Source organism: Ruditapes philippinarum, unplaced genomic scaffold (assembly GCF_026571515.1).
Source record: "Ruditapes philippinarum isolate M1 unplaced genomic scaffold, ASM2657151v2 ctg13103_1_1_1_1, whole genome shotgun sequence".
Lineage (NCBI taxonomy): Eukaryota > Metazoa > Mollusca > Bivalvia > Venerida > Veneridae > Ruditapes > Ruditapes philippinarum.
The window spans coordinates 1-16,870 of record NW_026854994.1 but is presented as its reverse complement, the minus strand read 5'-3'; the positions used below and the strand labels follow the sequence as shown (position 1 = coordinate 16,870).

Genomic DNA, 16,870 nt, shown 5'->3' with positions numbered 1-16,870 from the left:
GTGTGATAGAGGTCAGGTACATTCGACAAATCTTGCTGTTAGATTTACCGAAAATTATAAAATTTGACCTTTTCGGGTTTTAATAAAACTACGTGTAAAATGTGTATTTAAATTATAGCAAACATAGGTAGTTTTAGTTTAAATTCGTAGAAGAAAAATCTCGCTGTTAAACTTTGGGAAAACAATTAAAATAAAAGATTTAGAACTACATGTATTCTAGTTTTAATAATGCTAAGTGTTAACAAATGTGTATTGAAACAGACATTAGGTAGCTTAAATCTTGCTGTGAAATTTCCGAAAAAAAACCTCCAAACTATTCGATTTTTCAAAGTGCTATGTACATGTATACATTTTCATAAAATGTGTATTTATAACAGACATTGTGTAGTTTCGATTTAGATTGTTAGGCAAAGCTCGCTGTGTTTTTATCCGAGAACTATATAATATTTACATAGCTGCGGAAAGGAACAAAATATAATGGATCAGTTTGAAAGTTGTGAGGCTGTTTCATTGACGAAACCTTTTGAGGTTAGTGGGGAATGTTCGGATGAAATTGTTTTCACTTTTGATGACGGTAAGAAACTATATGTATCGAAAAACTTCTTGTGCTATACGTCACCAGTATTTAAAGAGATGTTTAAAGAGAAATATGGAGGGACAGAAACCAAAGTCATTGAAATGAACGGAAACTCGAGTGATTTTCTAGAGCTACTGTTGACGTTACATCCTGGTGTACAGAAACCTATTGATAGTAAGTTTTTATTGCATGGCGATACATAAACATTGTTTTTACTGTATTTTATATACTGTAGATATTGTTGCACTGAAAAGATACCGTGTACAAGTGTGCGACGTCGTTAATCACGTGAATCAGCTTTTGTTGTTAACATAGAAACATTTCTATGAAAAGAAATAAATGCACTACTAGAAATTTTTAGTTGCAAACTATGTAGGTTAGTGAACATTCAGTATTTTATATACTTGATCCATTTTCGAAAATCAAATCACCAACATTCTTATAAAAACAAAACAAATAATTATGTGCAGTTTGTTATTTCACATTTCAGATATAATAATTAAGATATTGTTCGACTGTCATCGCTAGTAAAAATATATTCACAAACAAATTGGTATAATATACTATATATATATATATATATATATATATATATATATATATATATATATATATATATATATATATATATATATATGTATATTATATCTTCTTATTTTATCATTTAGGCAAAAAAGTTTTGTGCGTCGTCACTCTTGTGGAAAAATACCAAATTCAACCTTCAATAAGGAGATGCCAAAATGTGATGAAAAGATGGTTGACATCGGAAGTTGATTCTGCTGTTAAAGTCCAAAATAACGAAAATAGAGTGACGCATGTCAGGACATGTCTGACCGTACTGATTAAAGCGATATCTCTTGGCTACGACGACGTTGTTGCACACGCTGTTGACGTTTTAGCAAGATTCGGGCATGACATGTTTACTGGGTCAGGGAAAAAATCTTCATTCGAACTTGGTGGATCCTTTAATTTTGGTACTCCTGTCCCTACTATTAATCCTGACCCTGCTATTAAAATTGATATCGAGGAGAAAGTATCCAAGGGATCACTTGGTGACGACGAGTCAATAAATTCTACTGCTACGAAATCGGAGCCAGAATGCCCATTAAACGCCTGCAAAGAACTTTTTGAAAGTTTACCAGCAAATATGAAAACTCGACTTCTTCTACAGCGACTGAAATTATGTGATAACTGTCTAATGCGCAAAACAACTTTATAGAAATTTGCATTCTGTAACGTGAGTCTCCAAAATTATGCAAACGCTTTGTCTACTTTGTCAATTCCAGCGCATGTGGTAAAGAAAATGTAAATGATACATACTTAGTTGTGTTATTACAAGAGTTGTACCTACAAAAGAAGGGAGCATTGCTTTCGTCAATCATGTATAACAGAAAAATTCTTTATTATTTAATTATTGAGATATTTTGAATAATTTATAATACATTTTTTTCGATTCAAAATAGGATCGTCAACAGTATGTTCCTTTCAAATTTCAAAATTGTTCAAATCAAGACATTGGTTAACAATAAAGGCTGAATAAGCAAACATTTAAATTCTATTTTAGCTTTTGTGACTTTTATCTTAATGACTCTGGACTATCCAGATAATTATACATTACATCAGTCAATTAATAAAGGCTGTAACAACAAATGACTGTGTAAAGATCTATTTTAGCGTCATTGACCTTCGCCCCACAGACCTTGAACAAAACCCAAAGGAAGACGGTCACCTAAATTATGCTCCTTTCAAATATGAACGACAACTGTAGATGCATGAGAAAATGTGTATAAATCAATCTAAAGCACTATTGACCTTCATAGTCATCCAAGATCGTGCCATATATATTGATAAGTTAGTAAGTGTGTAAATTATGAAACCATTAGTACAGGTAAAATTAAAGATATATTTATCAAACTTGCCTGTTGAGGTTAACATCGTACAGACTGACGGACGGCTTAATATCTATAAACAAGGGAGAATAAAAACTTGAGAAAAAGTAGCGAAAATCTCTTCGGTTGTATAGATTATACATGTACTTGATTATATTGCTCGTTTCTATTGGTAACCGTGAACGTATTGTTTTTCATTTTTTTTTATTTATGAATAATTTCTTTTCTTTTTTCTCTTTTAAAAGAAATTTATTGTTATCTCGTTATAAAAATTAAGGACAGGTTATATAACCATATATAAACTGTTCTTTGACATATAACCCTCACCTAGGGGCTCGTATATGCTACAAAAAACGTTAAATAAGGCGAAATCTTTTGAGCTAATATAATAAACGTGGGCAAGATAGTTAATTTGTCCTTCATCTATAAAGGAAGAATATTTTACGATACATGTACATTTTAAATGCTTGTGCATTATTAAAACGTCTACGTTAAGATAAACACGAACTATTTTCCGAAAATCTTTATCTTTATACAAGGTCATGTAAAAGACGCTAATGTGCGGGTTTAAATATAATTGTTAAATTTTCTGAAACAAAATACGCTTAAAGATTTGTTAAGCTTACGATTGTAAAAATAAATAACATTTATATGTGAACTATGGATATGTTTGGAAGTTTAAATTTTGTTTTTGGGAAAAGACCATTTGAAGATAGTGGGGAATGTTCGGATGAAATTGTTTTTACTTTTGATAACGGTAAGAAACTATATGTATCACAAAACTTCTTGTGCTATGCGTCACCGGTATTTAAAGAGAGGTTTCAAAAGAGATATGGAGATACAGAAAACAAAGACATTGAAATGAAAGAAAACTCGAGTGATTTTCTAGAGCTACTGTTGTCGTTACATCCGGGAGTACAGAAACCTATTGATAGTAAGTATTAATTAACTTTAAAACGATCCGATTTCAAAATAACCTAGATATTACTTTAACTAACGGTAGCATGCGTGCTCGTGTTCGTATTTTTTTCACTAAAGTTTTAAATAATTTCATGTAAGATCTTTATTCCAAAATATTTTTAAACCCATTTTTAAGATAATCGGTGTACTTAATGTATTTTCAGAGAGTAACGTTTTGGGCGTAGTATCTGTTGCGGAAGAATACAAAATTGAATCAGTAATCAACAGATGTAAAGACGTGATGAATGAATGGCTGACTTCAGAGGTTCGTACCGCTGGTACTGAAACCATAAGTAATGTGGATAAGGCAAATCATGCTAAAACTTGTCTAACTATAATGATAAAGGCAATATCTCTTGGCTACAAGGAAGTAGTTTCACGTGCAATTGAGGTTCTCGCTGAATTTGGACATGATGTGTATACTGGTTCTCTGATAAAACCTGCAGTGCAAAAACCTTTGAACACATTTGGAACATCTAAAGCTAATAAAAAACTATCTTCCAAAAAACCCGCAGCTGTAAACGTTGGCATTCCTAAGACACAAGTTGATTATTCATTCTTTACCTTTACTCCAAAGAATTTAATATCAGAGGGACCTGTTAACGAATGCAAGAGAATGTTCGACAGTCTCTCGGAACAGATGAAAGCTCGACTTCATTTGCAAAGACTCAAGTTATGTGATGACGGCAACATGATATGAGAATGCATATCAAAAGAATTAAGCAAGTTTATCATATTTGTTCAACCGTTTTTATTAATATAAAAAAATTATATGTATAATGTCTAATTATTAACTGACTAATTTAAAGATATACTTTGCTCAAATTTTATATTTTTAAGTATTGATAATTGCTACACAGTCTCTTTACATGTTTTGACGACACACAAAGTAGATATCTTGTGTTTTAAACCCTACACACTATAGGTGGACACAATCAGAAAATATAGTGTCATTAAAAAAACTGGCAGTTCTTTTAGAGAGGACCAACTAAACATATTTAGAAAGAATAACATAGATTTCAATCAATTTCTGTGATAAAAACATTTAACACTTACATGAGCATAGTATATCTTTAAAAGTTAATGAATTATTAATTAGTTCATTCATCACAGAGGTCACTCAGCACAGATGATAAAAATTCAGCACAGAAGATAATCAGCATAGATATTAATTCAGCATAGATTTATTATTCTGCACGTTTGTAACGTTGCTTTTCATTGGATAATCGTGATGGTTATATTATGTATATACGCTACTTCAGTCAATTTATAAATTCATTTTCGCTTTTCCCGAAATTAAATGATACTGATGTATTGTAAAATAACAATTCGTTACAAAGACAAAGCCTAGTGGCTTTGGTAACGTCAATCTAAAACCGTGTTTAATGATCCATATAACCTGTGGCTAGTGTTACATCGGCCTACAACCGTTAATAATGATACATATAAAAAAATTGACCCGTGATAAGTTAATTTACAGCCGTTAATAATGATGCCTCTAACCTGTGATTCGGGGAAAATCAACCTACAAGCGTTTAATTGAACCATATAACTTGTGGCTCGAGTTACATAACCTACAACTGTTTTTAATGATCCATATAACCTGTGGTTTGGGTTTAATCAGCTACAACCTTTTTTAATCCATAGAAGTAATGGATTGTGTTACAGCAACCTACAACCGTAAATAAAAAGTCATTAAATCGAACAAGGAACTTTCAAGTTCGTTGTAAATATGTTTCGGCATAAAAGTTATAGCATGTTAAGTCTCATTTCATTTTAAAGACACTTAATACCTATGTTACTATATATAGTAACAAAATATAAGGTGTTCCAGGCCATTATGGCAAGATCTAGGTCATTGTGCAATTTTGGCCGCCTTGCTACTCGGCATTATTTTTCAATAATTGGCGAGTGAATAAGCGCACGTGCAGAATGACGTTATCAACTCTCAGTGACTTTCAAGATGAATAAACTGTAGTCACTTGCACACAATTTTTTTAAAGTTTAAATGACATAATTAATCACAATCAGCAAAGCTTATCATTGAAAATTTATAAACTCAAGACAAAACATGATCCTCAGAAATTCCAAAAATGATTTTAGAATTTTTGTCTGTACGAAAGGTCGGATTAGTCGCATTTAGACCTTGACAGTCTCAGAAACCGTTCCTAAAGGCACACAACTTCATGAAAAAGACTGGCACTAGATCTAAATGTAATTCTCACAAAAAATGTGAAGAGAAGAATTCTGTATTTATCGATAAAAAACAACAATAAAACACCATTTTTCTCAGACATGTATTTATTGTGTGTTGTCCTGTTTTCTATGATAATTGGAATGTTAATGACAGATATTTGTTTACACTGACAACTGTCCGTTTCTTAGAAGGGGCGACAACCAAGATTAGCGGCGATGTCTAAACGCCGTATTTCGGCCCTCAGGCTATTTTGCACATCTTCGGGCCATTAATGCATAATAAAGTATTAACCTCTAAATATTGTCTCAGAAACGAATAAATATTTCCTTCTTTAGAAATTAAAATAACAAACACGACTTCTACAACGTTATAATAATAATTTAAGAACATACTACAACCTTATTATCATGTGAACTAATTTCTTATAAAAGTCGTAAAAGGAAAATATAGAAGAATGTTGATTCCATATAAAATGCTAAATCATTGTTAGTCTTCTAATTGCCAAAAGCAGCACATGAGCAAAAATGGTTCAGGTAATTGACCAATGAGTATTTTCTTTTCTTTTGGAACTATAACAGGACACCAAAAATTCAAAATTATAAAAATGTTCAGAAATAAAAGCATTTGTAGGGCATAATGGGCATTTAAGGTAAATAATGTCACACATTTATTCGCAAGTGTATTTAAGCATTGTTAGTTACAATTCTTGCATAACTTTATAGACAAGCAAGCAGATGGTGAATAACTAAACAATGACATATAAAGAGCAATTACTGTAGTAAATCTTAACAATCTTACCAAGGAACATTCAAACTGTAAACAAAAAACGAAAAAAGTATTTTAAACTATCTATGTCGATAGTACTGCAGAAAAAGTTCATTTGATATAATGATTTGAATAGACAAGACGTATTTTAGATTTATGTTACTATTGTTTAATCTTAAACCATTAGAATTAAAATAATAGCAATACATTAAGTGTAAGCTTAAAAATAATTGTCTAGAAAGAGATTGTTACACCTAGATTGTCTAACTTCTAAGATAGTAGTGACTGAATAAATCAAAATATGAACATTAAGGTAGTCTTACTGCAATGTTTTCCCTCCAAAAGAATTCCGATATCGGCCAATATTGTAAACAAGAGCAACAAGATGGCCCTAGATCGCTCACCTGACCCATTGATCTCATCTGAGCAATTACCTAGACAAGCATCCTGACCAAGTTTCATGACAGTTGAGTCACAAATGTGACCTCTAGAGTAAAACAAGGGTTTTCCATATTTGAGCAGTGTGACCTTGTTTTTAACCCCAGGTGTCCCATATTCGAAATCAAAACAAACTGTCAGACCAATTTCCAGAATTTTTTCATTAAAATAGTTGTCACTAGAGTGCGGACAAGATTTTTCTATTTTATCTTGTGTGACCTAGTTTTTCATTCGAGATGACCCATGTTCAAACTCATCCGACCAATTATCTAGACATGCATGCTGACAAAGTCTGATGACAATTGAGTTAAAAATGTGGCAACTAGAGTGTTTACAATGTTTTCCATATTTGGGCGGTGTGACATAGATTTTGACCCCAGATAATCCATATTCGATCTTTACCTAGAAATCACCAAAACAAACTTTCAGAACAATGTCCAGCATATTTGGATCAAAACAATAGCCACTAGAGTATTAACAAGAATTTTCTATTTTTTAGCTGTTGTGATCTAGATTTAAATCCGAAATAACCAATGTTTGAATACATCTAAGCAATTACCTAGACAAGCATCCTGACCAAGTTAGATGATGATTGAGTCAAACATGTGAGTACCAGAATGTTCACAATGTTTTTCCATATTTGGGCGGTGTGACCTAGTTTTGATCCCAGGTGACCATATTTGTACTTGATCTAGAAGTCATCAAAACAAACTTTCATACAAATTACAAGGATATTTTGATCACAACAGTAGCCACTAGAGTGTAAACAAGATTTATTTCTAATTAAGATCCTGTGACCTAATTTTTCATCCGAAATGGCCAATGTTCGAGGTCATCCGAGCAATTACCTAGACATTCATACTGACAAAGTTTGATGACGATTGAGTAAAAAATGTGACTACTAGAGTGTTAACAAGGTTTTTCCATATTTGGGCGGTGTGACCGAGTTGTTGATCCATATTCGAACTCGACCTTAAATCATCAAAACAAACTTTCAGAAAAAATTTAGCATATTTGGATCAAAACAGAAACCACTAAAGTGTTAACAATATTATTCTATTTTTAGCTCCTGTGACCTAGTTTTAAATCCGAAATAAACAATGTTTGAAAAATGTAAGCACTTACCTAGACACGCATCCTGACAAAGTTTGATGATGATTGAGGCAAAAATGTGACCACTAGACTATTAACAAACAGGTATGGACGGACGACAGACGACGGACGACGTCTGACAGATGACAGACATTCAACGATCCTACAAGCTGAGTTGAGCTAAATATTGATCATTTCCAGAACGTCATTTTCACAATCTTGATGGCCAAACATCCCTGGTATTTTTAGTGCATTTAAAAATATTTTGCAAAGAAATGCAATATCAAGTGTTATATGTCATTAGTATGTGTTTTAAACAAACAAAACAATCTTTGAAGAGTTATACATGTACTTATATTTTGCATAAGAAATCGGCCGATGTTAGAATCATTTTGGCGGGAAAGCATTACAGTAAGACTACCTTAATTATTCATTTCGACTGAATGGAAACTGCTCTAAACAAACGTAGACTGTTGTTCAATGCAGGAAGAGGACACTGCTTGTCCACAATATAATGAAACTACTTAAAAGTAGGAAACATGAATTAAAAAATCTTATTTTATTTGACTGGAACAATCAACACTCAAAGTAAAATTACTGTTAATCACTTTCTCTTACCACCATGCATTTCTAAATTATCACACAATTCCAATCTTTTATGTATCAATTTATATTTTAACTCAATGGATAAATTGTCAAATAACTTTTTACAATCATTTACAGCATTAGCTAGATTATCAACAGGATTTTTAGATTGTGAGAAAGAAAATCCCATATAATTTTGATATTGTACAGTTCCGGTAAATATACCATGTCCAAAGTGTGCAATAACTGTACATGCTTCATTAACAAGTGTCTCGTATTGTAGACTGTTCGCTTCAGACATCACTCTCAGACAGGTTTTTGCGCTTTTAACTCTATTCTCAAGCGATGTTGTTTGATGAGCCAAGGCTAATTCCGACTTGAGCCAATCAGACATGAAGCTCTGGCAACGTGTTATCATTAATCCAGCCTGGTATTCCTCTGCTATGTGCACAAGTATAAGAACATTGTCTTCTGCAAAAAGAACGAAAAAGTCATATGTTAATAGATAAAAATGACAGGATAATTATGAGAATCATCAACATTATATAGTAATATTTTTTAAAGGTATACACTGTTCTTACAATCTGTGTAATAAATACTTTTCTGTAACTAAAGAATGCGTATAAGCACTTAGACATCTGTTTAATATCAAAGATAATGTTGCTTAAAAGTGTAGCATTTTGAATGATTTAGCAGATGTCTACAGCCTTTGCTATGAAGCTTACTTATAAACTAAAATTTTTTCATATCGATATCCCCGATACTAAACATCTGGAAGATCCATTCTATGGGATAAGGGTTTATTAAACAATATTCTAATCAGCTTGATTCAAATTAAGTGCGGTACGAATCATTTAAGATATTAAACTTAACAATAACAATGGAGAGAAACAACACGGAACACGGGTCCTCAATACCCTGAAACAACGGTACCCGGAAAGACACTAAACGGGCTAAATTCGCCCCTTTCAAAATGTCAATATACATTTTAGATGGCAGAATGAATCAATATCCTTCAAGTTTCTACTTAAGTGCTTTCTTATAAAAAAAACAACAGAAATTGCATTGAACCATTTTTTATACATACATAAAATAATGTCTAAGTGCCCATCCATGTTTTCAAATTTATAATATGTGTCACCTGACTCATCAATAACTTCCATGACCTGCGTAAGTATCTATAAAAATCCTTCGGAAATTATCCGAAACGTTCAGTTCGTAAAGTTATTTGGGCAGACTTTTTACCTTTTAGGCACTTCTAATATTTAATCCTAAATGAAAGTCACTATTAATGTTTTGCCAATGACCATTCTTATAGTCAATCGTTTGAAATATATAATAATTTTAACTCAACTTGACAATGAAAACAAATGATGTCTCTTTAAATCTCATACAGTCGATTCTCGTTATCTCGAAGTCATCGGGACCGTCCAAAAAATATCGAGATAACGAGATGTCGAGATAAACATATTAGGGTTTGAATAAGGCAGAAACTGATTTTTACAAAAGAAATGTGCATACCTTATGTCACATGAACTATGATATCCCCATGACTTGTGTTCATAGGCCTAGTCAATATTTAACAAAGTAACATTAGTGGATGTTTGCCAGCGAAAATACGGGTTTCTGTGATGAAAACAAATGGTGAGGTTTACTCAGTAATACATGTAATACACAAACATTGTTTTCAGGGTGGTTGATCCGGATATCCTCCCGGATTATTTATCGGTTCTTTCTCGATGTTGTTCGACCGCTGATTGATTTGGTGGTGATGTTGTGAAACAATATTGCAATGATAACGTTTCTATACTTTCACTATTTCATTTACATTTAAAGTCATAATGAATTGATACAGGTTTCGAATATTTATAAAGAACGTAAAATTCACTCATTTTGGAAATAAGTCAATCAACACCCTAAATAGATTAAATTTTATAAAAACAGCTAAACATGTTACAAACATAATCATCATTATGACACGCGCTATTGAGAAATTATCGTCTAGTTTGTGTTTTTCACACGTTCTGAAGGGAACAGACGAAAGAAAACTATTACTCGAGATAAACAAAGGATAATAGTGTGAAAATAAATGTTGGGGCTGAAATTGTACATCGAGATACTGAAAATATCGAAATAAAAATATCGAGATAAACAAATATTTCCAATATAGATAAAGAAGGAAGAAAATCGGGACTTTCAAAATTTCATCGAGATAACGAAATATCGAGAAAAGCGATGTCGAGATAACGATAGTTGACTGTATTGAATTTTCATTTATATTTATAATTCCAATTTTTGTAATTGCTTAAAATAATTTCTTAATAGTTTCTTTTGACATAACATAAAAGGTTACTTACTAGTAACAGACTTTTGCACGTTTGGATGTAAACAAAGTAAGAATTCTAAAACATCTTCGTACTTTTTCCCTGTCAAGGTCACACTTTTATTTTCCTTTTCCTTAAAATCATGCTCGAACATTGCTTTAAACACTGGGGACACATACTTCAGAAAGTTTTGTGAAACATGTAATCTTTTCTCGTCATCAAATACGAACTCTATTTCATCTGTGCACTCTCCAGATTCTGTAAACGGTGTCGTTTCGCATTTAATTTCACTGTCCTCCATTTTATCTAACACGTTGAATACTTCAAAATAAATGTTATGTTTTGACGAATCAGTAAAGTACACTCCCAATTTTCTGAAAACATGTTCAAATTGGGTCGAGATGACTTAACTGATATTTTTAGATTTCAGATATAACATTTGTAGCGTGTTCAAAAAGATAAAGCAATTTTCTGAATATGTACCATTATAACGAGTTTTGGTAAAAACTGAATTGTAAAACTTTTGAATTCTTTCTATTTAAGTACCGCTCTAATAAATTAAACATAGAATATAAAGTGTACGTAAATGTAGTAAGACTTCTTTTTATAAGTCAGTTTAAAAGCCTTTTAAAATATGGAGGCTATTCGTTGCCAAAAATCAGCCTCTTTTCGGTTTTACCAAACAGATTAAAAAAATCTAATTGTCGATCCGAGAGTTGAGTTACATACTGCACTTGGATTATCTCGATTTAACAAAATGAAAGCTTCATACTTCGGTTCTACCAAAGTATAGCAACAATTCTTGCTTTTACGATACATGCAACTTAGATAGATTGCAAACTGTATTTATAAATGTATAACAACTGTATTTAGAAAGTTATAAATTCAAATTTATGTTAACGATAGAATGAATGAACACAACCCTTTTTCATACCGTGCATCATGACATTGAGAATATAGATTACCTATATAGATGTTTTAGGTAAGTGTCATGGAACTTTGTGTGAAATCCTTGTCTACACCAGTTGACACTCTCAGGTTGACAACACTACACTCTAACGCGATTAACATTGGTAAACGATTTCGAAACTTTCATATATGGCATTATCACGGAAATAGAAGAAGATTAAAAGGCGGATTAAATTTTCACCTAAAGAGAGGCAACTCTTACTGTAAAGTAATAATTAGTACAAAATATTTCAGATAAATATCCAGTGTATCCTAGCATCTTTGTTTACATCCATTTGAAGATAGTTTGAGTGATACAATGTACGTGGCACAGTGGCTACATTTAATGTGTTTTTATTTTTGCCTCGTGAGCACGAGATACTATGTCGTGGCGACGAGATAATTAAGTTGTTTGCACGAGTTTAATATGATTTTTAAACTTAGAAAATCCCTGGTTAAAGTTTTACTTGCAACATTATTTTTGGAAATACTAAACATGTTCACATTAAACTTGAAACGTGTCTTATGGATCATATAGAAGGTCACTGTCCAAGGCCCATTTACCAGAAAAACTTACTTTTCGGCTGCATCCGCCATCTTGTTTGTTTGGGTAACGAACGGCGTGATTCTCCCCCCCCCCCCCGTGATATCGTTAGGAAAAATTGCAAAACTTTTAATTAATTAATTAATTAATTTAATTAATTAAATATTCAGGAATCATTAAATGTCACAATTTAATATAACGTAAAGACTTTCAAAATCTTGATGATTTCCCTTAACATCATATGTTTAATTTGCTGTTTAAAGTCGAACGTTACCTTTACCTGTCCTCTTGCCTTTACTGAAGAAAAGACTTGTTTGACTTCTACCATTCATGCATTCTCAATATCATTTACAAAATAGATAAAAACGCTTTCAACGCAGCATATTCGTCTTATTATGTGCTATATGTGCTTTATTTAAATAAAGCATCTGTGACATCAAACATGTTCCGTTTTAATTAAATCAAAACAAAAAAGTGGTCAAATGTCATGATTTGAAAAAATATTTATCGCACAATAGTAACAAATGAAACGTTCGTGACTGTCTCTGTAAGAAAAATAAACTTTAAACCCTTTCATGTTTCAATTGGTCTTTTATAAAACAATTGTTTGGTGTTTTTTATATCTCACAATGCCTTAGCGTGAATTTAACAGTGGAACATACTGAAAACTATGATAAAAATGTAAACAAAATTGTTGTTTCTTCCTGTCCACTGATACATGTGGACATTTGGAGTGTGTGTTTTTATACAGTGAAGAAAATATTTTTAAAAAGAAATCTTTTTAAGTTTGAAGTTTTCTGGCAAATAATTGGCCATATTGACCAAAATAATGTATTTTAAAAGTGGTGTTTAAAGATGCCGTAATTGATGGATCATTTTCTGAGAAAATGAAAACGTAATTTTTGCCGCGAAACGTACGTTACTGATGATACAGGAACTGATGAAAATGTAAAGAGGTAGACTTGTGTCAAGCAGTTAAAGCTTCCTTCAATTAGAAGTTTTGTGTTGAGAAATTGTTATATAATTGCTCAAGACTGTGTCCAGATCTTAATTGAAAAGTGGTCAGAAATGTACGTTACCGAAACGAACGTTATCGCAATTTAAAAAATATTCACTACACTTAAAATATGATACCTTAGGTAAGAAAACTTATATGAAGCGAAGATTTTTGTAACATGAAAGCCTAAATAAATATTGGATTGTGTCACTGTGGATATAATTTAAGGTAAATTCATGTTTGATATATGATATCACAGTATATATTAGAAAAACACTTTATGTATATAAACATATGTCTACTGAAAACATTCTGCTGGATTTTGAGATGTAATAGTATGTTTTTTCGCAATTGTAAACAAAAGGTAGTAGTGGAAAGTATACACTGAAAGACTTTTCTAACGCAACACTTGTGCTTTTAAGTGTATTTGGGTGATTGAAGAATGGTTATTGGTGAAATTAAGAGTATAGATAAATGAACACCTAACACATGTATTGTAAAAAATTTATTATAGTTAATGTATGAAAAAGTATTAAATTTGACAGAAATAAAACATGAGTAACAGAGAATTAATCTCAAAATTCAAAACACAACTGTTTTAACACAGCTCTTATCACAGAATAAGTTAAACATAATGTTAATCAGTTTATATCCAATATGTCCTCCCTGAGCTTGTATAACTTTCATACACCTCTGTCTCATTGACATTACATAATTCCTCAGAAATCTCTGTGGAATGTTCCTCCATTCCTGCACCAGGGCCTGTTCCAGTTCTGGTAGGTTCAGGGGTTGTACCGCTCGCTTGCAAAGACGTATAAGCAACTCATCCCACAGGGGTGTTCAATTACATTCAAATCACAAATTACATAAATAAAGCAGTATTAACTTGGCACTATTAGTATCACAACTTACCTGTCTCTCTGAATACCTATAGAACGTGCGGATCCGATAATCCGTCATAGATGATTGATTTCGTTGAAAATATTTGCAAAAAGTAGTCAAAGCGGTTCTAATAAAAAAAAAGTAAGACATCTTGAACTGTTTTTGTGAAATACGAATTAAACAAATGTTGCATTAGAAAAGTCTTTCAGTGTATATCTGCTTAAAAGTACCATGAAATGTACGTTACTGTTGGTAACGTACATTTCGAAACTAGCATCAGTAATTGCACTGAAGGGTTTCCCCCGAATTCTTAAAAGTTACTTGATGATATGTTTTTATTCATTCTGATATAATTCATTATCAATCTGATATCGAGAAAAGGACAAAAAAGTGTTTATAAGTACACATGAAAATCTCTTGTTTTGATAGGAATAAGCCTGGTGACATTTAGCTTTCCCTAAGGATGTAATGCATGCATGTGAAAAAAGCAGCTTCAAATAACATGTTCTTGTATTGAGAGAGACAAACACTTTGTACAACTGTGATTTATTTTTAAAAAGGTTATCTGTTTTAGAATGACGTATATTCTTAGAACCCCGGGTTCGTCTTGAGCCTTCATTCAAACGTTTTACCTTTACTAATAGTTTTTCTAATTAGCAACCATGTCATTAATTTTAGTGATTTAACATATAAAGGATATGTAGCTAATTATTGTCTTGCAAGCATATCGTCAAAGGCAGGAATTAAGGCTTTTATTATATATTCTTTCATTTGTTTCACATTTAGTAGCAACTGCAATGTTCCGCCTGCCATAAAAACTTTAAGAAGAAAGAAATTGCTGTGTAATATAATGTTGCTGGTATTCGCGGTCAATGATTCATCAACAAGCCTATCTATTTCCAGCAGAAGCTTCGCAGATGAGTCTCTATGAGAATGCATGGATGTTCTGCAGCGTTGCATGGAAACTCTCGATACAGTCTTGCCCATTATAAGCGAGTTATAGAATCAGAGATTTAACTTCACTTTGGCGCCCCGAACACAATTTAGGTCTACATAGTGCCGAAAAAGGAAAGATGATTATCGCTTAACTCAGGATTTACAAACTTAAAGAAACACCCGGAGTCAAAACAACCTCACCTGGTGGAGCTTAGAGGTGCAGATACTCCGGTAATTCGAACCCACTTAGTCGCCGCTTACCATCACGTAGGGAAAAAAGGTAGCTGCAATTATGATGCCTCAACTCTCTCCGATGTCACAAGTGAATAGCTATCTTTGTTCACCCTTGAACATATTTTCAGTACCAATTGAATTAAAGAAGTAGCCAAGTTCATTACTCAATTGTTTTTTTGATAGCCTTTGTTGACAATATTAATTAATAATTCGTTATCGGATTATCATTTCATTTCTAGTTAAAACAATAGACATGAGTTTAAGACAAGAAATTTTGGGAACCAAACGTATAACCCAAACTTTTCTAGCCCTTGACTTTTTATATTGGGGGTAATTTTGTTTGAAAGAACCTGCCTTTCCAATTCGGTTCCCCTTTGAAGGGGTTTCGGGTTTTTAAAAAAAAGGAAAACATTTTGACCTACTATTTTCAAAATACAAATGTGAAATATAAAGCCCTTGCCCCTTTAACAAATTGACCCCTTTATGACTTATCAATATGTAAATATGGAACTTTTGAAAAAAAATTTTTAAAGGGTTTTAATAAAGCGAAAAAAAATTTTAACTTTTTAAAAGGCCCTGTTTTACTTTAAACAAGGGCCCCCCAAAATCAATGGGGGATCATCTATACATATGGAAATAAATATCGTTAAAAATGGAGAAGAATTTGTAATAAAGTTTTCAAGATAATGACCGGAAAACATTCTGATATTTCAGGCACCTGTGACCTTAACCTTTGACTAAGTTACCCAAAAAATCAAAATAGGTCATCTTCTAGTTTTGACCAATTAGTATGTAAAATATAGTTTTTTAAAGAAAATCAGCGAAAAACCAGTCTGAAATTTAAGGTCTCAAAGACTTTGACCTTTTAACTAGTGATCAAAAGTCAACAGGGGTCATCTACTACACTTGTCCAATCTATATGTGAAATATGAAGACTTTGTAACAAAATGGCTTTCAAGATAATGAAAACTAGAAATGTGTCGTCACGCAACGGATGCAGCCAAAATTTCAAATGTTATAAATATTTAGTTTCAAATTTGTTTGCACAAATTATTTTTTTCATTTAAAGGGGAAAAAACCCTTTAAACTTTTTCAATTTTTTAAAAAAACCTTTTTATAAAAAGGGGGGCAGGGCAAAAAATTTTTGTGTAATTTTTGAAATTTAAAAAATTTTTTGGAAATTTTTTGAAACCCAAAAAAGGGGCTATATTTTCAAAAAAGATGAGTCCCTTGAAACAAAAATTAAAATTATAAATCTTTAAAAGAAAGGAAATTTTCCCCAAATCTTTAAACCAGCCCAAATTTAAAACTTAACTGCATATTAAATGTTCTATATGTCAAATTTGATTTTTGACTGTTGAAACAAAATTTTTAATTTTTTTTTAAAAGTTAAAGAGGGGATAACACTTTTCCCATCATAAAACCAAAATGCCCAAATTTTAAATTAAACAAAAAAGGACATATCCATATCTTTTTTAATTTGAGATGATATGTACCCCTGC

The 16,870-nt window shown here is 32.0% G+C and overlaps 2 protein-coding genes across 3 annotated transcripts; one reads left to right on the top strand and one right to left on the bottom strand.

Moving 5' to 3' along the window:
* The first annotated feature begins 149 nt into the window (after nt 1–149).
* Nucleotides 150–8,330, top strand: LOC132741732 (uncharacterized). Of its 2 annotated transcripts, XM_060729986.1 has the most exons (3): nt 150–751; nt 1,246–3,400; nt 3,591–8,330. In XM_060729986.1, exons 2-3 carry the CDS (start codon nt 3,127–3,129, stop codon nt 4,124–4,126), a joined length of 810 nt encoding a protein of 269 aa, XP_060585969.1. In that variant the 5' UTR covers nt 150–751; nt 1,246–3,126; the 3' UTR covers nt 4,127–8,330. The 2 variants fall into 2 exon arrangements, with proteins under 2 accessions (XP_060585969.1, XP_060585968.1); XM_060729985.1 differs by lacking the exon at nt 3,591–8,330 and having other exon boundaries at nt 160–751; nt 1,246–3,129.
* Nucleotides 8,331–8,475: 145 nt separating this feature from the next.
* LOC132741733 (BTB and MATH domain-containing protein 38-like) lies at nt 8,476–11,167 on the bottom strand. The gene is made up of 2 exons (XM_060729987.1): nt 10,861–11,167; nt 8,476–8,974 (listed from the first exon to the last, which is right to left on the bottom strand). The coding sequence occupies exons 1-2, from the start codon at nt 11,126–11,128 to the stop codon at nt 8,523–8,525; spliced, it is 720 nt and encodes a 239-aa protein (XP_060585970.1). The 5' UTR covers nt 11,129–11,167; the 3' UTR covers nt 8,476–8,522.
* Nucleotides 11,168–16,870: the final 5,703 nt, after the last annotated feature.

What these genes read in the sequence shown, in the direction of transcription:
- LOC132741732 (XM_060729985.1), top strand. Translation starts at nt 478, where the DNA reads ATGGATCAGTTTGAAAGTTGTGAGGCTGTTTCATTGACGAAACCTTTT. An exon ending in TGTACAGAAACCTATTGATA is followed by an intron (nt 752 to 1,245) that starts GTAAGTTTTTAT and finishes TTTATCATTTAG; the next exon opens with GCAAAAAAGTTTTGTGCGTC.
- LOC132741733 (XM_060729987.1), bottom strand. Translation starts at nt 11,128, where the DNA reads ATGGAGGACAGTGAAATTAAATGCGAAACGACACCGTTTACAGAATCT. An exon ending in CGTGCAAAAGTCTGTTACTA is followed by an intron (nt 8,975 to 10,860) that starts GTAAGTAACCTT and finishes TTCTTTTTGCAG; the next exon opens with AAGACAATGTTCTTATACTT.